Below are 21,277 nucleotides of genomic sequence, written 5' to 3' on the forward strand. Positions count from 1 at the left end.
CCCGCCTGACCCATTCGCTGGCTTCCTGGAGTTAACAAATGATTGTGTTTATTGACGAGTTCATACATCAGTACAAACGGACGAGTTAAAAACAGCCCCTGCCCCCGTGAGACCTGGGGAAGAGGGAAGAGCCACGGTCTGGACAAAATATAAAAGTTATAAATAAGGGGGTGGGGGTTTCAAAACTGGGTCAGGGCAAATCTGGTCGGGGCGGGGTGGGGGGGCGGCAGTTGCCGGTGGCCTCAGACATGCAGAAGGGGACGGGCGCGGGCCGACCGCAAGACCCTCTCTCCCACCCGACACTCGGCTCGGGGTAGGGAAAGGGCGGCCACCTTCTCACAAACCTTAGCGGGAGTGTAGTTCCCTCAAGCGAGAGGCTGGCTGGCTGAGGATCGAGAGGAACCCAGGCCAAAGGGCCAGGCCTGAGCCCTATTTGGTCTGGGCTGTGGCTAGTGTGCCGGTAGGGGGAGTGGAGTAGACTTCTAAACCCCACAGGGCAGCTGCAGCCCCGCTGGGGTTCTCTGCACTTTGGCTGTGCAAGTGGTGGTACTAGGAAGAGTGGGGCGGGGGGATAGGCTGCATCTGTTCTGGTGCACTCCGGCTGACGCAAACAGGAGCTGAGCACTCTACGGAAACCAGTTTCTTTCTAAGTTTCTGTCTAGAGAACCAGCAGGACCCCATGGCCTCTCCATGGGAGCACAGGTTTTCCTGACCAGAATCTTCAGGAAAGCTACCCTGACATACCTAAGGCAGAGGGAAGCAGTAGGGCCCAGAGACACGTGTTCTTCACCCCAACTCAACAACAGCCTCACTACTTGGTCCTAGTCTACCTGCCTAGTCTACCTGCCTGCTGTGCCCTATATCCTTCCCCTCACTCCTAACAGCTGCCTTTCTGATTCTAACCTACCCCCTCCCCTCTAGCACTTACCCGTTCCACCTACCTTTCCAGTGTGTCTCTTGGCCCCTTCTGCAGTCCCACGTGCCTCTGCCTCCCCTCAACTTCCAGTCCCCAGAGAGTCCTGCGTGCCCAGCACTGGCTTTGAGGAGGCTTCTTCCACCCAAACCAGAAACCTATGAGCCATCTCATACTGGCTAGGTTGTGGACACCAAAAATCCAGAATTCGGGTTAGTGTGTCCCAGTCCTTTTTGCGGTCCCTAATGGTTCCACATGAGCCAGGGTGGTAAAGCAGGAGTAGCATATGAAGGGAAACCAAGCACACGTCAGCCAGCCAAGTACTCTAGCAATGAACACTCAAGTGTGTGTGTGTGTGTGTGTGTGTGTGTGTCTAGACTCCGTCTTCGTCTGTGGCCAAGGGCCTTAGAAGGTGGGCTGGTGCCCTGTAAACCATGAGGGAAGTTCTAACACCGGCATCACTCAGGATGCAAGGAAAAGGTGGCCTCTGGGTCTAGCAGCCTGCTGGGGATCAGGGTTGCAAAGACAGGGAAGACCAAGGGGCTGGGAAAAGGAGGCCAGGGCTCTATGTCTGCCCAGCAGAGGGCTTTACTGTCCTGCAGCAACATCCCACAGCTGTCTCCACAAGTTCTGGCCAGGAGAGAAAGGGGAGCAGAGGGAGAGAGAGAATGCTAGGGCTCTCTTAGAGGGGGCAATGGGAGTGGAATGTGGGGGGCTCAGGCCTTGATACCAACTCCGGCCTCCTGATGGCTGGGAATGCCTGAAGGGCTAGAGGGCTTTGCCTTTGGGAACTGCCAGGAACTGGGGAAAACAGCCCCGGCTCTGGCAGCCAGGTGAGTGCAGCTGGTGTGGGAGGGGAAGTGGAGGTAGAGGTGAAGCTCCCGCTGTTGGTTGAAGGGCACTGATACCACACGGCCTTTCACTTCCACCCCACCTAATACCCTGTGTGTGCTCCCCCCCAGGGAGCTGATCCCTGCAGTAATTTCAAATGGCTTCTAAGAAGAGAGGGCCAGCCCTTCCCAATTTCCCCCAGATGGGGCAGGCTGCCCTCCGACTCCTCACAGCACCAAGATGACGAAGATCCAAGACCTATACCCTGCGTGAGCCACTGAAGGGGCTGTAGAGGCAGGAGTTCCAAGAAAGTGAGGCAACAGTCAGGGAAATAAATTAATAAATACAGGGGCCCCATGAGGAGTAGCTGGGAAAGCTGCTTCCCCTCTGAGCACTGATCCCTGCTATCTGCTCCAAGCATCCCCTCCAGGTTTTAGAGAGTGGAGCAGGGGCTACAGTCTGGAACAGGGGGGCATTCACTTGGAACGGGATTCTGGAACTAGAGTCTGCGTTCCATGCGCCGCTCCACTGCCCGAAGCAGCAGCTCTGAGTATTGCTCTAGGAGGGCCTGTGTCTGCTCAGCCCCCACGGCCCCGGGGCTCCCGCCTGGGCTGCACAACACTGCCCCGGCCAGGGCCTCGAGCTCCTGCCGCACTGAAGAGAAGGTGCTTCTGAGGAGCTGGGTGATGCGACTTTGCTCCGCTGAGGGTGTCTTGCAGCCAGCCACCTGCAGCAAGACCCAAGAAGGGAGTCAGAGGGACAGTGGACGGACGTCCTGTCAGTGGATATATAAAGGGAGGGAGGGGCCCACCTGGGCCTAGCCTGCCCCCAGAGAAGGCCCTCCTGGACCGTCCACTGTGTCTAGGGTGGGCAAAGTGCTACTGTTGATAATTACACGGAAACAACAGGCATAAACTGGGATGGTCCTAGAACAAACCAGGCAAACTAGGCCACAGGGTCTCTCCACAACCCCCAGACCCCATCCAGTCTGAGGAAGTCTCCAGACAGAGAGGACCAGTAGGTGCTCAATCAAGAGGCCTGGTCTGGCCTCTAAGCCCATCGCCTACTCTGCCCGGGATGTTCTTGCTTGCCCCGCCCACCTGTCAGTGGAAGAGCCTCATGGTTGTTCCGGGTACTCAGCTGGCACTGCTGATGTGCTACCTCCCCCACGATGGGTGCCCAGCACGTACCAAGTGGTAGAGACGCACAGCCTGGCGCACATTGCCCTGGAGCTCTGCCACAAGCTGTTCGCACTCCTCCAGGCTCACTACCAGTTCTGGGGGGTGGGGGGACACATACAACTCAATGAGGCCCAGTGAAGCTGCCCTTTCAGGCCTCCCCACTCCCCGAGGCCCTGAGAGCAGGAGAGGCCTACCACAGGAGCACACACCCCCTCTGCTTTCCTCTGTCTCGCCTCCTTCCTTCCCAACACTGCCAGCCCCCAACACCACACAGAAAACAAGGTCCTGAGGAGAGGGCCAACCCCAGCACAAGCAGCCAGAAGGTGGTGAAGGGGCAAGTAGGTCACAAGGAGGTCATGAAGATTAACAGGAGTGTCTCACCATTGGGGTGTGACTTACAGACCAAGACAGGAGCAGAGACAGGACGAAAACGCCAGAGGCTGGACGCACAGAAATGGGATGGAGCCAGAGAGCAGACAACAGAGATAGGAGAAAGAGGATGGGGCAGGAGATGAGAGCTGGGGAGCTGTGCACACCTGAGTCCTGGCTCAGGGCTGCCCCTGGCCTGGTGCATTCCACGGGGCTGGGGGTCTTCTCGGGGGGTGGGAGCTGCAAGTCCTCAGGGCCTCGGAGGAGGCTGCTGACCGGCAGCTGCTGGGCACAGGGGCTGTTGGGCCTAGGCGGAGCTGGGCACTCTGTCCTAGGCTTGGGAGGGCCACCCTCCCCCAAACAGGCCCGCCGCTCGAAAGTACTGTGAGCCTTTGTGAGGCCCATTGGGGAGCCAGGCTGTTCTGCCTCACCAGGGGCCCTGCCCTTGGTAACAGGTGAGAACGTGGCCAGGGTAGGACGGTCAGGCAGTGGCTTTGGGATGTCCAGGACCAGGTGAGCCCGGCTGGGCAAGGCTAGCTTGCTGAGCGGTGAGACTCGAATGGGAGCAGGAGCCTGAGGTTCGGCCACCAGGCCCAAATTCTCCCCAACAGACACGCTGCGGGAAATCTTGGCCATGGCGCTGGTGGTGGGGTTCTGGTAGGACTGAGGCCGAGACGGACAACCATCAGCATGCGGCAGGGAGCACAGGCCCTCCTGGGCATTGGTCTCCCGTGAGAGCAATGGGCCTGGTGGAGTGGCCTCATCTGCAGAGAAGACAGAGACACAGGTCAGGTGGTGAGGAAGGCTTCCCAGGCGTTAAGGCTCACAGCTCCCTAGGAGTTGCTGTGCCCTGCATACACCCACTAAGGGACACCCAGTGGGGCAAGCACAGGGGCACATCAGGGTTGAATCAGCCCACCTTCCTTTAGCATGTGCATGCACGCCACACTCCCCACTCCCTGGACTTGAGCCCCTCAGGCTCCTCACCCTGCGGCACCAGACTCTGCACAGACTGGGCCTTCTGGAGTCCACCTAAGGTACTGGCTGCAGCCACTTTCTTGGGAGCCCAGCTGCTGTCAGGGTTGAGGCGGCGTCGAGGCAAAAGCACAGGGACGGGCTGCTGGGGGCTGGCGTTTCCAGGGGAGGGCTGTGCCTCCGGGGGTGCTCCTGGAGGGCTGGCACCACTGCCTCTCAGGGGCTTACCTGAAGCTGCCAGCATCTGGGCTGCTCTCTCTGTCAGCGCCAGGCTTGGGGAGGATGGAGACGGTTCCCTACAGGGAGGAAATGGGGAGGAAGGCCCAAAGGCTTAGGAGTCCCTGCCAAGATGGGGAGAAGCTCTCACAGCACCAGAAGCTCTGGGTAGGAAGGGCAGGCATGAAGCCAGTAGGCCAGTGGTCCCACAGGAGTATGCAATGCTGTTTGATGTGGGAAGACAGAAGTCGGCACCCTTGGAGGGAGAAGCCTCGCCTGGGGGCAGGACAAGCCCTCTGAGGAGCGCTAGGAGGTCTAGTGAGCCACAGCTCCTAGTCAGAGAGTGAAGGCTGCTGTGGGGAGAGGTACCTGAGCGGGGCCGTCTGCACTTGCAACAGGAATCGTGAAGAGATGCTCCGAGACTCTGTCCTCTCTGGTACCCGGACTGGGGCCCCTACCAAGGTGACAGAAATCATGAACTGAAGCTTGCCCTCGCCCCGATTCTACCTCCCCTCGAAGGTAACCCCAGGGCACGGCCTGCCCGTGGCCCCTCCCTCTCAGCCAGGCAAGGAGGGAAGGAGGGCAGACGGCCATGACCACATACGGGCCCTCTGACCACACCTGGAGCAGCCCCATGGGCCAGAGTCTCAAAGTGCTGTTTGAGAAACTGCTCCTGGTCTGGGGTATGGGGACTGCCTTCCTGCAGCCCATAGGAGCCAGTGCCTCCCTCTTCTTCCTCCTCTTCCTCATCGCCCTCGGCGGGCTCTTCAAGGTCTGAGGAAATGCCATCCACACTCAGGGGCTCCGTGCTCTCCGAGTCTGGATGTGGGGAGAGAGAAGCGGCACGCTGCACCCATCCCTCACCAGAGCCTCCACGGCTGCCTCGGCCCATGGGCCTCCCTCAGAGCCACAGTCTCACCTCCGTTGGGGTGCTCAGGGCTGGAGAGGCGGCTGCTAGTATCATCTACAGAGCAGGCGCTGTCAGGACTGTGCTTCTCAGGGCCTCTGCTGCCTGGATATACTCTTCCCAGGGTCCTTCGGACTGGAGCCTGCACCTGGAACTCACTTCCAGGAAGGCCAGCCGGGGAAGCAAGAGGCAGTCAGTAGGGGTGAGTGGCCCCACCGGGACACCTGGCTTCTGTCTCCCCGACCTGTGAGTAGGGCTGGGGATGAGGCAGGGGCAAGGGGGCGGGCAAGCCCCAAGGAACCTGGGCCGGCCCTCTCCTAACTAAAGGGAAGGGAAGCCTGGGAAAGGAAGACAGCATGGCCCCTGAGGTCTGGTGAGGGAAGGACCCTTGCCTGGTATCCAGGGTGGGGCTGTCACTCGGCTCCGGGTAGACAATACCATCTTCGATGGGTGCAGCCTCCAGATCTTGGGCAAAGACCCCTTCCTCTTGGGACAACAACCGAATAATGTGGGGACAGGAACAGGGTTGGGAAGCCTGAGGCCGAGGGGGCTTTTCGTTCTGGGAATACACAAAGGAGCATTACTGAGGTTGCTGCTGTGAGAGAGGGTCTGGGAAAAGAGGGGGAAGTGGGCAAGGATCTGGGAGGCGTCAGTTCTGGGATGATGCTGAGTAGTCCAGCTCTGAGAACTCCAGCTAATGTTCTTGAGTTTCTGGAAAGACTATATTCTGTCATACTCCAGACTGCCAACCGCCAGTCACCACTTGATATCATGAGCCCTTTAAGAAACCTGGCCCAGGACAAAGGGTAACAACCCCAGTTCCCAGACCATACCGCTTAGCCGGCTTAACCCTCTGCAGTCCCAGTTACCCATGTGTCACAGGGGCAGGGCAGGCCCAGCTGGCCCAGTGCTCAGGCCCCAGCTGTTGGCATAAGGCTGGTTAAGGCTGCTTGGCGATCTCTAGGTTGCTGGGAGAAAGCTGGCTCACCTGGCTAGCACGTGAGGTCTCAGGGGCCTGCTGACCATGCTTGCCAGGGCAGGACGGGGTCATGGCCAGCAAGTCTTGGCTAGCACCGCGAGGGCTCGGGGCCAGCGTCTCTAGCTGCCGCAGGTCCAGCATGGAGCGGACACTCAGCTCCACACCTGGCTGGGCCCAGCGACTCCTTCTCCTGGGTCCTTGGTTGGCTGCAGGGGCTGGGGCCAGGAATTCCGCTGTCTCTTGCGCCTGGTGTGAGGTAGGGATTGGGGAGGGGGTCACAACCACAAGACAGCAGTATCAGCAAACACTCAGATATCACTCATTGTGTGCCATGCGTTTTATGTACATGTACCCACTCCCTTAATCCCCACAGCAACCCTAGAAAGTAGGTATTATCATTATCCCCATTTTTATAGGTGGGAAAACTGTACTTCAGTTTTCCCACCTATAAATTACAGTTTTTGAATTACAGTTTTGAATGACTTATTGAGTCCTGCGGACAGAGGCCTGCCCGATGTTTTATAACTCGAGTAGTCTGGCTCCAGAGTTCATGCTCTTAGCTTCACTCTACATCCTGTCTGAGACCTTCTAGTCTCAGCCTTCACCTGGTCTCACGGACCCCTCGGAGCTGGTCATCTCTAAAATGTCCCTTACTCTGAGGTCCATTCAGAACACCAAGGACAAACCCAACAGTCCAGCCCTGAGCCCCTGGCCTGGTCAGAAGGCCCTGAAGGCACCACGCCACCAGCATTCTAGGGAGCTGCTACTGACAGTGACAGCGCTGCCATCTTAAGTCTTGACACGGCACAAGTGAGGGTGCGGCTGCCTTGGGGATGGCTCAGAAAGCCTTGACTTTCCTTCTGGCTGCCCTGAAGTAGCCGCCCAGTTACTGGTCCTCCTACCACCCGGTCCCTCTAACTAACTGCTCTGAAGTTCTGCGCTTACCTCCTAACCTGCAGTCTTCAGAACTCCAGTTCCTCCAGGTGCCTACTCTTTGAACCTTTAAGGTTCTTGAACTTACGTTCTCTTTTTTTTTTAAACATTATTTATTTACTAGAGAGAGCGAGCTACTGCACACAGGCACACGGACACAAGGGGAGTGCAGAAGAGAAAGAAGAGGGACAAGCAAACTGTCCTCTGAGCATGGAACCATAAGTGGGGCCCCACATGGGGTAAGGCTCAATCCCACGACACTGAGATCATGACCTAAGCTGAAACCAAGAGTCAGACGTGTAACCAACTGGGCTACCCAGGCACCCCTTGAACTTCAGCTCTAACTCTTTGGCTCAGACAACCCTTGTCTACTGCCCACCTCAACCTGTTCTTTCTTTACACTTCCCCGCTGGCCCCCAGGAAGCTGAACTACTACAGCACTTCTTCTACTGGTGACTAGACCTTGCAGGCCACCCATCCTGGCGTGCAGGAAGGAGACCCGTGGGCTTCACCACCCCCAACCTGGGATCAGCCGAGCTGCTCAAACTCTCCCACCAGGCCCTTCCTGGGACACAACGGGTACAACACAGGCTCGGAGAGCTCTGCCTTCACCTCCCTCCACCCCTGGGAACCTTGGAAGGGCATTTTTAATGATGGTGACTCACCCGACTCATCTCCCAATGGGACAGGCTTCGGGGCAGGGCCGGGCCAGGCACTGAGGCTAGACAGAGACAGGCAGTCAGAGAGAGTGTCTCCTGCCCACCCACCCACCCAGAGCCCCAGCCCCGCACCAGCTCACCCCACTGTGTGGCCATAGTGATGCTCTGGCCTCCTAGGCTCACCCTGCTCTCACCTCCAGTCCCAGAAAGGGCACATCTAGCCACTGTGCCAACTGCTGCCTGTCTCCCCCTCCTCCAGACTTCCACATACCTGGCTCCTTCTTGGTACCCTTGGCAAGGATGGGCAGAGCTGGAAGCTCCTCTTCTTCAGTGCCCTCATCTTCTCCCTCCTTGTCACTGTCTGATGACAGAGCTGGTCCAGGAGACAGCATCGATGGGGCCTCGTGCCTGAGTCCAAGACAAGGAAGGTCACAGGAAGAGAAGATTCAGTGCAGGAAGAGGCCAGTGTTCATGGGTCTTCAGGTATGAAACAGGTGTTGGGGGACCCAGGAGTCAGGAGGTACAGGTGAAAGGCAGGTCCAGAGCAAAAAGGAGGAGCACTGAAACAGCGAGCAGTCCAGATGCCTACCCACCTCTAGCCCGTATCCACACTCTGTTCTCACCGGTTGGGTCCTGCAGCCCTCTGGGGAGAAGACGGCCCTTGCTGCTTGCCCCCTCGCTGACGCTGGCGCAGCTCAGCCAGACGCTGCCTCATGCTGATGGTCATCTCAGAGCTCAGGCGCCATACAAATATACAGCTGAGTCGAACCAGAGTTGGGTGAGGGAGAGGTAAGGTAAGACACCAGTTCCCCTTCTCCATGGGCTGGCAGGAGGGCCAAAGCCACCCTCTAGTGCCACATCAGGCCCAGCCAAGAAATACCCCTGCTCAGCCCTACTTCCCAGAGACATCCCTCATATAAAGAGGAATGGAAGGGGCAGTGTGTGTGTGTCACAGAGGAAAATTCTGTGTCTCAGGGAAGCTGGCTCCTACTCACCTGTCCCCTGACACTGAGATGAGATGTTTGCAGTCATTACTAAACTTCATTCCAGTGACAATCTCTGTGAGGAACAAAGAATACAGCCTGTGAGCCACCCTAAAGTCCTGGCCAAGCTTCTGCCCCAACAATGGAGGTGGATGTTGGTTGGAAGCGAGGGGCAGGCAGCTCTGCGAGGTCCTAAGAAACTAAAGGAAGAAAGAGTAAAGTTCCAGCAGTACAGTACTGAGGCAACGCTCACCTGAGTGGCCGAACATGGTGGCCACGCACTCGCCTGAGGAGAAGTCAAAAATGGAGAGGTTCTTGTCAGAACAGCTGGTGGCAATGTAGATCCCTGAGGGGTCTGTCTGCACCTGAGGAGCGGGACACACAGCTGGCAGAGGACAAGGGAGACGCCAGTCCCTTTCCACCTTGTACCCCAGTGCTTCCCTTTCTGTGGCAAAGGGTCCATCCTCCAGGGCAAGGCCTTACCTTAATCAGAGTGCCGTCCTCACCCTGTGACCCTTTAAACAGCTTCTTCTGCTTCCCACTGCTGATGTTAAAGATCCTGTAAAGAAACATGCTCTTGGGGTGCCTGACAGGCTCAGCGGCTCAGTGGGTTAAAGCCTCTGCCTTCGGCTCAGATCATGATCCCAGGGTCCTGGGATCAAGACCTGCACTGGGCTCTCTGCTTAGCGGGGAGCCTGCTTCCCCCCGACTCTCTCTGCCTGCCTCTCTGCCTACTTGTCTCTGTCAAATAAATAAATAAAATCTTAAAAAAAAAAAGAAAGAAAGAAAGACGGTCTTGTTCACATGAGGAGGAGGCCGTGATCAAGCACACCCGGGTGGCGGGGTCCCCCAGCATTCGGTCCCAGGCATGTCCTCACTGGGAGCCACGCCCCAACACCAACTCCTGCCTCCTTGGTACAGTGAAGTGCTCATTCTCTAGGCTCAAGGGGGCACAAGGCCCTGGACAAAAAGATAGAAGTAGGGAAAGAGCTGCCAAGAGCTGACTCCCTGCCCCTGGGCTTAAAGGAATGCAAACAGACGATTTGAAAAGGACATGCCCACCGAATATTTCGGTCCTGGCAGCCGATGGCCGTGTACTTCCAGCTGGGCTCCACATCCATGTCATAGAGGGTCGTCTTCCGTACCACGTGGTGTGTCCGTGTAAACTGGACTCCGTCTCCAGACTGCAGGGGTAGAGCACATGGCCCCACCAGGCCCAGAAAGCCCCCCTTTTACCTCCCTTCACCTCTTACAACCTCAGCTGGGGGCAGGGTAGGAGCCCCCCACCCCAGTCCAGGAAGCCCCAGACCCTCACCTTCTGTGCTGTGCGGAAGTAAATGCTCTTGTCTGCTCCACAGCTGATCATGCGGACTTGCCCATCGCTGGCTACGGAAGATGGGAGCCTGGCTATTCCCACTGCTCTCACCACAAGGGGCCAGCCCTTCCTCTGCTGGCCCGCTACCAAGCTCTCTACACGACCCAGACGACCGATTTAAATCAGGATCCTTCCCTCCAAACCTAAGCTTTCCGTACTCTCCATCCCCAGCCAACTGGTTGGCTCAGGGTCCCCTAGACATAGAGTCTACACTCCATCTGCCTTCCAGTGCGGCCCCAGGCCTCCCAGCAGCTGTCTAACACGCCCCTGTGATGGGCATACCCCTCTCACCGAGCCAGGAGGCTGGTGGCAGTCGGGGTGGGGGTGGAGGATGTTGGTGGTAGGTGGTTAAGATGTGTCCCAACTGCCCTGCCCCCACCTGCAAACTTGACGGCGGTGATGGAGGAGGAGTGCTCGTCCAACGTCTGCTGCAGGCTGTACTCGCGGCCAGCATCTAGGACGTGGATGAGCCGGTCCCGGCTCGCTGATGCCAGCAGCTTCAGACCTGGGGTTCAAAGAACTCCATCAGCCCGTGCGTGCCCACAGCAGGCCCCTATCTGGGCCCGGCGGAAGGCCTGCAGGAACCGAGCCCCGTAACCCTAAGCCAGTGAACCATGGAGCAGGAATGGAGCTCTATACCCGTGTCCGGCTTAGAGTACTCCAGGCAGAGGATCTCTGAGTCATGGGCCTCCACCTTCAGCATCTCGCTCAAGGACTGCAGCTCATGCACCCTGCAAAGAGGAGAGGGAGGACGTCACTGCCAGACTACAGGAGGAAAGACTCACCCTCTGTTCTCTGCTATATCTTTCCCCCAGGGTCTGTTTCTAAAATCAAATTTTTATTTATTTTTGAACTTTGAGGCTTAGAGAAAAGTGGCAATGAGTACAGCGATTTCCCATGTTAACGACAGATCGAACACCAGAACCGGGAAATCTACATTGGTACAATACTGCTAATTCAAGATTTTAGTTTCATTTCACCAGCTTTCCCACAATATCTTTTTTTCTGGATCCAGGATCCTCGCAAGAGTCCAAATTGTACTTAGTTGTTACTTCTCCTTAGTCTCCTGTAGTCGGTGACAGTACTTCAGTCTTTCCTTATCTTTCATGACCTTGATGCCTTTACTCCCCTGTACTCTTTAGAAGAGTACTCATTACTCTTGTCCTCTTTACCTCAATTTGAGTCTGCCTGCTGTTTTCCCACAATCGGACTGAATTTACGCATTTTTGGCCAGAAGACCACCGAAACCACTCTCTAGCTTCTTAGTGCATCCTATCACAGGCTTCATGATGCTGTTATGAGGATGGTAAGCTTAATCACTTGAAGGATGGTTTCTGCTGGGTTTCTTCCTTGTAAATTTACTATCTTTCCCCTTGTATATAGACACCTTGTACCCCAATCTTTTTGCACATTTTTCTCAAGCTCTGTCCTTTGGGACCTAAACCCCCCCCCCCAAACAAAGCCTGTGCTGCAGGAGGCCGTTGGTACCACTCCCGGCCTGGCATTACCTAAGCGTGCCTACACGGTCCCCAGAGGCTAGATGCTGTCCATTGGGGCTGATACACACAGAGCGGATGCCCACACGGGGGTCCATCAGGGACCCATCAGCCTTGTCTCCTCCGGGCAGCTCCGTGTCCAGCAGGGCCTGAGTGTTCCCATCCACATAGATGATCTTAATGAGGTCCTAGTGGAGCAGGTCAGGAGGAGAGGTGGGTAAGGCAGGCCTGACCCCATACAGCTGCAAGGGGAGATGAATGCTGGACAAGATAAACCCCTGGCTCAAGGAGCCCAGCCGAATCTGAGCCGGAAGATCCAAATCTGGGGACCCGGATCCTGAGAGAGAGGCGTGAAGGCTGGGGGTTGGGGGGGCACTGAGCGGGGAGCGGGTGCCCTATGGCCTTGGGGCTCACATTGCTGAGGATGTTTCGGTGCAGAGTGGACCCGTGCACCCCGGAGCTCTCTGTGTTCCACAGCCGGATGGTATTGTCCGAGGAACAGGTGATAAAGGAACTTGGGGGCAGGCAGGCCTGGTTACTGTCCTTCACTTCAGGGTAGACCTGAGGGGCAAAGGGAACAGAGTCAGATCTCCAGTTAGGGGGCAGTCCTTTCCCTGCCTGAGGAGATGGACGGGAATGAGATTAAAGAGAGAACGTTGGAAGAACTTAACGCCGTGTTTGTCACATAGGAAGCAAGCTGTCGCTACTGGATACTCTCTGTAATCGCTAAGGGCAAACACCTTAACAAGCTCCTACTATGTTCCAGGCCCTCTTCCATGTCTCCCATTTATATTGTTTCATTTAGTTCTCAGGACAAGATTAATCAAGTGCCTCAATTTACAGCTCAGGGATCCCCACTTCCCGCCTCACAACGGTATCCCAGGAAACCTGGTCAGTCCCAGGCCAGCCCAGCCCACATACCTCCACACTCCAGACGCAGGAGGAATGATACAGAGCCGAGTACACCTTGCCTACTTTCTTGGGGTCCCTCACATCCCAAACATAAATGCTGTGGTCGTTGTATACACAAGACAGCCATTGATTCGTAGGATCAAAGGTCAAAGCAATGGTGTCTGGATACTTGGCATTGGCCACTCCAGAGAAGAGGCGACTGTGGGGAAGAGGACAGGGCAAAGAGTGAGTGGGGAGCTGATGAAATGAAGGACTGGAAAGAATGAAAACCAAAGCCAAACCACAAAGGAAGCAGCAGAGTGAGCCTCTTCAGACCTGCAGGGGGGAGCTGCCTGAGAAAGGAAAAAGCAGAGCCTCATAGTTGTCAGCAGGGAGCTGACCTGGCACATGCTGTTGGACCATCAAGTTCTCGTAAGGAACACAACCCACGTCTCGGAACACCACAGTCTGACAAGGGAACTCCGTGGCCATGACAGAGTGGAACAAAACAAGACCCCTCATAACCGTGTCCGAGAACACAGATAAACACACAGCACAGCACAAACCACAAACATGACCAAATGTTCCCGGTCCCGTCTGTGGTGACTGGCTACTGCTTCTTCACCCATTACAGCTTTTGCCCCATACCTTCCCTTCCACCTTTGAGATTAAAATTATAAAGATGCCCAACTGTGCAACTGCCCCCACTTTCTGACAGCATCTAACCAGAGCAAACCTTCAATCCCTTGAACCATCCCTAAAATCCTCCACTACAAGCCCAAATCTTAAAGCCCCACCTAACCCCCCCTTACTGAGACACTCCCCACTTTCCTAAGGTGTATGGTCTCCTCTGTGGCCACCAATATCAGGAAACCCAAATCTGTGGGACTGCAGAGGTGTTCCTGGCAATCACTGGGGCAGACACACTCTTTATACCACACAGCCAGGGAAGGCTGAGCCCAGAGGGGGGCTCTGAGCGGAGGCAGCCCCCGCACCCTCGGTAGCTCACCTGGCCTCAGTGACGCTGGCAATGTCGGTCCCCAGCGCATGGGGCCGGGGCAGCGTGCTGAGGAAGTGCAGGTTAGAGGGGTTGAACAGGCGCACGGTGCCATCGGCACAGCCACAGAAGATGTAGTCTTGGCTCACAGAGATACAATGGGCCACAGTGGTCTGCAGGCGGAGGGGCTCGGGTCAGCAAGGGTCCCCCGCCCAACCCCTCCACCATAGTCGCCCGCTGAAAGGAGAGCAGCTAAGGCAGAGGCTGCTCTGGCCTGAGCCCCTCAGCTGCTGGCTAGAGATGCCCCTCCCTCCAGCAGCAGGTGGCCAGCAGGCCCACAGCCACGTGCAGTTGGGGGATGGGAGCCAGGGACCCTTCTAAGGCCCAAGAGGTTTCGGCCAAGAGGACAAAGTAAGGAAAAGCCCAGCAGAGGGAAAAGAAACAGCATGAGAAAGACAGGAGGGTCTAGGCCCCACTTACTGTGAAGCTGTCTGTATTCTGAGCAGAAGAGGAAAGCAGGGGAAAGAAAGGCAGGAAGAGAAAGCAGAGAGGAGGGAGTTATACAGATCTTCGTGGGCTGGAACTAGGCCATGCTGGGGCTCCCCCAAGCTCCTCTCTCCTGTGGTCCCCTCCTACACGCCTGAGGGCCTGAGCCCCTGCTTACGGAGCCAGAGGCATCCGATCTCCCCTGACCTGACCCCCGGATGGCCAGCCCCAACCCATGGACCCATGGCCGGAGGTTCTTACTCTCAGCTCCACCCACTTATCCAAAAGCCTCCTGTCGCTGAACTCGCACAGCAACCCTGAGGACGTGATGCAGAAGGTGCTGTCAGCCTTCTTCCCTCGGCCACAGGCCACATCGGTGAACAGGTTGTTGCGCAGCTCCCCCAGCAGCCCCGAGCGACCCAGCAGAGGCACAGTGGCGTTCACCTGTGGAGACACAGCACTCCTGCTGCCCATCCACCCTGGAGCCTGTCCCGGCACATGAGGCCCTGAGGGGAGGTAAGAAAAGGAGCAAGCCCCCCCGGCTTGCTCTTTGAGACGCTCCCTCAGCCCAGATAGCATCTGGCTCACCCAGAACTTCTGTACGGCTGCTGAGTGAGTGGAGGGGGGCCCATGTGGAACAGGGTCTCCTGGGGAGGGCCAAGCAGGCTCTGGCCCTGGGGCTACTTCTGGCCGCATCGGCTCACCTTTGAGGTCTTACTGTCATCGAGGTACCAGAATTTGATGTGCCGGTTGCCTGCAGTGACGAAGTAGCTGCAATCTTCCGAGAAGGACACCGCTGTCACCCGACTGGACACCTTGTTGGAGGCCACCACAATGTTTTTCTGGAGGGGAAGCCAGAGGAAGAATCAAAATTCTGCCCCTTGGGGCTAAGAAGAGGAGGTTCAGAGGACAGCGGAAGGGTTGGATAGGCTGTGTACTTTTAAAAATGTTCTTTTCCAAGATTTTTTGGTCAGAAAAAGAAGGGAGAGAGAAGAATTTCTTTCTGGAGAAGTCAAAGAGATTCATTTCCTTGGGAGGCCCCCCCAGAGACATAAAACTAGCCCCTTTTTACCAGCACACTTGGCTACACAGTTGCTTTTCTGTGCTTCAGGCTCTTTTCTAGAACAAGACTGAGATCAGCAGAGTGGGGGGAAGGGGCTCCCATCAGCTGTGTCCTGGCTCCCCAACTGGCCCGTGACCGCCCACCATGAGACTGTCAGGCCACCCCAGCCAGTCCACTCACCTTCCAGGCCCAGACGTTGACAATCATGTCATGCTGGTAGCCCACGGAGACGATGTACTTGGCGCTGGGGGAGAAGGCCACACAAGCCACCCCGTACTTATGCTCCTGCAGCTCCGCCACCTGGCTCTGCTCGGCCACGTCCCAGACACGCACGGCAGGCATGTGCCCACTCTGCAGGGCAACAAGAACCGGAAGTGAGGGCCGAGGCATGCAGCTTCCCTGAGCCTTTCGGAGTGGGGGCCCCTGCCTCCCCAACAACTACATACAATTTCTCTAATGACCCTTGGCCGAGAGTCAGGAGCAGAGTGCTGTATGGGGTCAAGGGTAAAAACCAAAACAAAACAAAAACTGAAACAAAAAAACATGATCTCTATCTCAGGATCATAATGATTATCCAGGAGAAGACGACCCCAGATTTTGTTCCACATCTCTGGTATCCGTGTGTGCACCTGTGCGTTTGCTCGAAATTCCTGGAGTGATTCTGATGGGCCTGCAGGATTGAGAACTGCTCCCACTCAGGCCTATTGGGACTCCCCAGGGGGGCTCCAGGCAAACCTGAGAAAGAGGCATTCCCCATGTGCCCAGCAGGGGGCCTCCGGGGACCAGGAACATTTTAAGACCGTGGACTTAAAGCCTGTTTCCCAAATGGGCAGAATCAACCATGGGAACTGTAAGAAATGCAGATTTTGGAGTCCCATCTCAGACCTATAGAATCAGAAATCCGAGGAGGCCTGGCCATGTGCGCTTCACCACGCAATCCAGGCAATTCTAGAGCTCACTAAAGCTTAAGAACTATTGTTTTCTCAGGTAGAGCAAAAACTAGGGTTTAGCATCTGTTCAGGAAGCCAGAGAGGCAGCAGCCCTCACCAGGCCTAGAACTGGAGCCCTCTGCTGAGGCTAGGCCAGCCCTCCCACCCCCAGAGGACGGCAGCCCCCTTCTCTCACTCACCTCTCCGGTGACCAAGTACTTGCCATCGGGAGAGAAGGCGAGCGCGGTGATGGTTTTCCTGCAGGGCAAAAGGGGGCCTCAGAGGGGCACTGACTGCCTGGCCTAAGCCCAGCTCCCACAGAGTCCCCTCAAAAGGCAAGACCAGCAGACGCCAACCTCCGTGTGTCATTTTGCTCTCTGGTCCTGGGGCCCGAGCAGGGCCCAGACCGCAGAGCCACAACGCCCCAGGCAGTGCCTTTCTCACAGCTCCCCGGAAAAGGAGGTCCTCCCCGAGGCACAGACCTATTTACCTGGAACTGTTGAGGATGTGGTGCTGTTTGTGTTTCCGGGGATTGAACAGCACGACCACACACCTGGGGAGATGAGTGAGAGGAGAGACTTAGCCCCAGACCACAGCTCCCCCAGGAGCATCCAGGCCACCTGGAAATTCCGGTCACTCAGCACTGAGAGCTGCCTAGAGAGAGTGCAGAGGGACCCTCTGCTTGCCACAGAGGGCAACTGACAGCTTTTTGGCAACCCACTTTTCTGACTTCCCTTTCCCACCCACCAGGACCTATCTCTGCAGCCCCATGAGCACGAAGGCTCCCTGGAAGCCTATCCTGCCAGGTCCCTAAGCACCAGCAACATCTCTGGTCATAGCCACAAAGGGCAGCGAGGGCTCAGGCCTCCCCACAGCCCTTGCCCAGAGCCCAGGAAAAGGTGCAGGAAGGAAGAGTCCGTGTGATTTGATAAAGGTTGGCCACAGGTGTGCAGCCCAGTTCACAGGCTTGGAACCACATGTCTGACAAGTGTTTGTGCTCCAAGGAGGGGTGAGGCCTCTCCTGGGTGTGCCCATGTGTGTACCTGGCAGGAGCCCACCCCACACCCTCTGTGCCTCAGATGAGGCAGGGGGTGGGAGGCAGGAGGCTAAAGGTTCAGGGATGCTCAGTGAGACTAGAATCTCAGTGAGACTCAGGCAGAGAGAGCCCAAGAGGGCCTGGGGAGGCCTGTTCAGTGTCTTGGAACTCCTGGGCCCTGCCCTGAGAATCCCTGGCCCCAGCAAGCCCAAGAAGGGTCCTCCAGACTGCCAGAAGACAATCAGAGCAGAGAAGGGTGGGAGGACCCTCTCCGACCAGACAGCACGGGTTGACAGGATCAGGCTCAGACTGACTTTCCAGAGGCAGTTCTAGGAGGAGGCCAGGCAGTAGGAATCAAGGCAGGAAGCCCACAGCTGTGGCTGGGCAGTGTTCTCCCATTGGCTCAGTGGCTGTCAGCAGGCCTGGGCCCATCGCCCCTTCTACCTCATTTCATTAGTACCGTAGGTAGCTGACAGGAGCAAGCGTGGGGCCTGCTACGCCAGGTCAGGGGATGGGGACAGAATGAGCAGAGAGTGGCATCCCCAGACCAGCCTTGTTTAATGGGAAGCCCAGTGCCTGCTAGAGCTTGAAGCAAAGGCAAGTACAGCTGCTGATGAGGGCTTAGCTCCACGGAACATTTCAATACGCACATTCCACAGGTATCTCTGGGGACCCAGGCATCTCTGAGGCACACTAGGTATGTCCACAACTGCCAGGCTGAGCAACAAACAGCCTTGGAATTCCTGAGTCACATCTCCTCCTCTAAGCCCTCCCCAGATCTGCCCTCAGTTTCCTCTCTCCTTCCCTCTCCGTCTGCCCATCTTTCCTTGTTCCCCTTCCTCATCTCCCTTCTCTCCTTACACCAACTTCTAGTCTCCTGCTTCCCTTACACATACGACAAAAGTTAGATGGCCTTGGGAGCCCCGTGCCCCATCATTCTCTTTCCCTGTTCCCAAACACACCACACACACACATACACACACCCCCATGCACGCTTCCCCAGCTTCTGTTAGGGGCAGTCCGGGGTACAGGGAGCCTAATTCCTCCAAACAGACAGACTCAAAGAACCTTAGAGCTGGAAGGAAGGATGGAAGGAATTAAATGCAGTGTGCTAGGTGACTTTAAAATCACTGAGTCCAACCCTCCAGAACTTTGAGATGAGGAGGCCTAGGCTCAGAAAGGTCCCAAAAAGAATACAGCCAGGACTCCCAGGCCTCCTGCTTCCAGTGTACTTTACATCAAACACATATCCATGTCTGATCTGATCACAGCACTCCTGGAAGATGAGCCCTGGGGCTTCCAAAACCAAACTCCTTCAAGTACCCATGAAGGCCCTGGGTTGTATGACCCCAACCCACCCTCCAGCTTCACCCTGAATCATGCTCCAATGTCATTCTTTCACTCTTTTTAATCTCCCAAGCTCCTTTGCAGAACTATTTCCCTTATCTAGAACATTCTTCTCTCCCTTTTCCAATTATTAGTTCATCTTTAGTCCCCTTTCAGATCTCAGCTCAAATGGTCTCAGTAGATGCTCTCATAGCAAGCATGGCATATCAATCTTGTAACATTTATCACAGCTGTAATTTTCCATTATTTTTGATGGCCCTCCCACCAAACTGTGCCTTTCATGAGAATAGTCTCCTGGACCCAGCAGAGGCTGGCCCACTGCAGTTGTTCAAGAAGGATGTGAATGGGATAGCGCCTCCCTTAATCCACTAGCTTGGTCCTGTGTGGCATCAGCAGGCCCAGCCCTCCCTGCTCCACGCCCCACCTGTCTTCTACGGACGGAGGGACTGAGGACATCTGGATTCTCAGAAGTAGAGTTGGGGCGGTCCGGATGCTGTGGGCTTTGGAGGCAGAGACCAGGGTCTGAGCCCTTGTTCCCCATGAACAACTCTACGACCCTGAGTAAGGTACAAGCATATCAACTTCTCTGTAATAAAGGATGGACACTCAGATCTAGCTCACAGGGCTTCTGTGAAGATTAAATGATTTTTTTTCTGACAGATTGTAGGAGCCAAACAAATGGCAATTCTTAAATTACTACTCTTTAAGCATGGAAAGGAAGCTGCAAGGGGGCTCCTGGCGGTGGACAACGAGGTGTTAAGGGACTATGTCAGGTTCTTTCTCTGAAAGAATGGAGGGAAGTCCTGTTAGGATCTCAGCAATGGTAAAAACTTCAAAGGAGGCTTTATTTTTTTGTTCCGGGAAGGCAGCCAGGAAAGGAGAGTTTGATTAAGCTTGGGGAAAGAAAATAGCCACATCTCCATTCACTGAAGGCATGACAAGATTGGAAGGTGGCAAGGAAGGGATGGGGGAAATGTGGAGAGAGAAGCCCCCTCAAATGTCTAGAACAGCAGTGCAGAGGCATGGAAGGAAACTGAAGTGCCATCTCCTGGCTAAGTTAGAAAGAACCACACGAGAGTTTCAGTGCACCGCGAACATGAAGGCTTCCAGTTCCTTCAGTAAGCGGTCCTCAGCTCTGCACACAGTGGGGTTCAGTAACAAGAGTTACCATTTGTAAAGATAGCAGGTAGCAGGCACTCTGCCAAGCAGCCTTGGTGTCTGGTTTTAGCTAATCCTTACAGCAACCTTGTGACTCTTAGTACAATTAACCCCACTTCAGAGACGGAGAACCAAGATCATAGAACCAAGAACCGAGAGCAGCAAGGTAACTGGGTCAAGGCTACTCAGCTAAAGCCATGGAGAGAGTCAGGATTCCAGAAACAGTGCTCTCAGGGATCTGGAGTGGAATGAATTGAGGAAAGTGAAGTTGGAGATGGGAGACATGAAATGCAGCTGACCTAACGTGTGCAGGGTGCCTGGCTGGGGAGCCTTTGAGAAGAAGGGAAAGCTGACTGGAGCACTTTGAGGGGAAAAGGATTTGGGCCACAAGATTTTTGGAAATCAGGACAGGGCAGATGAAAACTATAGCAGTTACAGTTACGAGTTCATAAATTTAGATACTTAGATTTTAATACTTTAGTCAGGGGCACCTGGGTGGCTCAGTGGGTTAAGCCTCTGCCTTCCACTCGGGTCATGATCCCAAGGCCCTGGGATCAAGCCCTGCATCAGGCTCTCTGCTCAGCAGGAAGCCTGCTTCCCCTCACCATGCATCTCTGCCTACTTGTGACCTCTGTCAAATGAATAAATTAAAATCTTAAAAAAAATATATACTTTAGTCAGTGTGGGGAAAAAATCACACACAAACACACACCTGCTTGCTACCATGTTTTCTAACTTTGTTGGTATCTGGGTCGATCTGCTGAGAAGGCCCATCTCTGCAGGCTCATCTCTCCAGCGGTGACTTCCAGCGTGAGCGGTTACAGGTTACCCAGCTTTCTCATCAGCTCCACAAAAACCATGGCAAAGGGCTTCGGCTGAGAGCTGCTCTGACTCAACCCGACCCCACACATATTCCAGTCGGCCGCACTCCAAATCCCGGAAAAGTAGGTGATGAGGGCTCTATGAATATGCTTGTGAGTTTTCCTTTAAGCCCGTCATCCCAAAGCAGCATTGTGACTTTCCAAGGGCAGTGCATCAGGCTGCTTAAAACACTGTCCAGGGGCACGTGGGTGGCTCAGTGGGTTGGGCCTCTGCCTTCGGCTCGGGTCATGATCCTGGGGTCCTGGGATTGAGCCCTGTGTTGGGCTCTCTGCTCTGCAGGGAGCCTGCTTCCCCTCCCCCTCTGCCTGCCTCCCTATTTGTGATCTCTCTCTCTGTCAAATAAATAAATAAAATCTTTAAAAAACAAACAAACAAACACTGTCCAAATCACACCATACTCACTCTGAGTCTTGCTAGACCACAGCACCTTGTTTCCTCCTCCTGATAAGTACAGCTCCATTGGGGGAGGAGGAAGGAGAGCAGTGTGTGTATATAAAAATACAGCACAGATAGAGAGGGAGATGACCAGCTGTGAGGCAACCCTTCCCTTCTCCGACACTGTCCCCCCCACCCGCCAGCATAGCCTGGAAAGTTCTCAGGCATGGCATAGAGGAGTTACACAAAAAACAAAAATGTGCAAAGGAGAAGAACACACAGAGATAGACCCCTAA

At 55.5% G+C, this 21,277-nt stretch overlaps 1 protein-coding gene across 4 annotated transcripts in view; it reads right to left on the minus strand.

The window, feature by feature from the left end:
• Positions 1 to 26: 26 nt before the first annotated feature.
• MAPKBP1 (mitogen-activated protein kinase binding protein 1) overlaps positions 27 to 21,277 on the minus strand; it is a 52,299-nt gene continuing 31,048 nt past the window's right edge. For 2 of the 4 annotated variants that reach the window (XM_044232121.1, XM_044232120.1), the window contains exons 4-32: positions 16,674 to 16,736; positions 16,384 to 16,441; positions 15,435 to 15,605; positions 14,896 to 15,033; positions 14,453 to 14,635; positions 14,186 to 14,203; positions 13,718 to 13,878; positions 12,739 to 12,928; positions 12,232 to 12,378; positions 11,830 to 12,005; positions 10,961 to 11,052; positions 10,701 to 10,826; positions 10,262 to 10,332; positions 10,009 to 10,130; positions 9,430 to 9,505; positions 9,200 to 9,311; positions 8,959 to 9,022; positions 8,587 to 8,721; positions 8,235 to 8,371; positions 7,970 to 8,025; positions 6,381 to 6,617; positions 5,785 to 5,951; positions 5,405 to 5,550; positions 5,107 to 5,304; positions 4,855 to 4,939; positions 4,282 to 4,565; positions 3,462 to 4,058; positions 2,935 to 3,020; positions 27 to 2,471 (exon numbers count right to left, since the gene is read on the minus strand). In XM_044232121.1, coding sequence (XP_044088056.1) covers positions 2,244 to 2,471; positions 2,935 to 3,020; positions 3,462 to 4,058; positions 4,282 to 4,565; positions 4,855 to 4,939; positions 5,107 to 5,304; positions 5,405 to 5,550; positions 5,785 to 5,951; positions 6,381 to 6,617; positions 7,970 to 8,025; positions 8,235 to 8,371; positions 8,587 to 8,721; positions 8,959 to 9,022; positions 9,200 to 9,311; positions 9,430 to 9,505; positions 10,009 to 10,130; positions 10,262 to 10,332; positions 10,701 to 10,826; positions 10,961 to 11,052; positions 11,830 to 12,005; positions 12,232 to 12,378; positions 12,739 to 12,928; positions 13,718 to 13,878; positions 14,186 to 14,203; positions 14,453 to 14,635; positions 14,896 to 15,033; positions 15,435 to 15,605; positions 16,384 to 16,441; positions 16,674 to 16,736 — 4,324 coding nt within the window. In that variant the 3' untranslated portion in view covers positions 27 to 2,243. The remainder of the gene's footprint in view (positions 2,472 to 2,934; positions 3,021 to 3,461; positions 4,059 to 4,281; positions 4,566 to 4,854; positions 4,940 to 5,106; positions 5,305 to 5,404; positions 5,551 to 5,784; positions 5,952 to 6,380; positions 6,618 to 7,969; positions 8,026 to 8,234; positions 8,372 to 8,586; positions 8,722 to 8,958; positions 9,023 to 9,199; positions 9,312 to 9,429; positions 9,506 to 10,008; positions 10,131 to 10,261; positions 10,333 to 10,700; positions 10,827 to 10,960; positions 11,053 to 11,829; positions 12,006 to 12,231; positions 12,379 to 12,738; positions 12,929 to 13,717; positions 13,879 to 14,185; positions 14,204 to 14,452; positions 14,636 to 14,895; positions 15,034 to 15,434; positions 15,606 to 16,383; positions 16,442 to 16,673; positions 16,737 to 21,277) is intronic. The other 2 variants (XM_044232123.1, XM_044232122.1) reach the window with 2 other exon arrangements.

This window comes from Neovison vison, chromosome 13, assembly GCF_020171115.1.
Source record: "Neovison vison isolate M4711 chromosome 13, ASM_NN_V1, whole genome shotgun sequence".
NCBI classification, from domain to species: Eukaryota; Metazoa; Chordata; class Mammalia; order Carnivora; family Mustelidae; genus Neogale; species Neogale vison.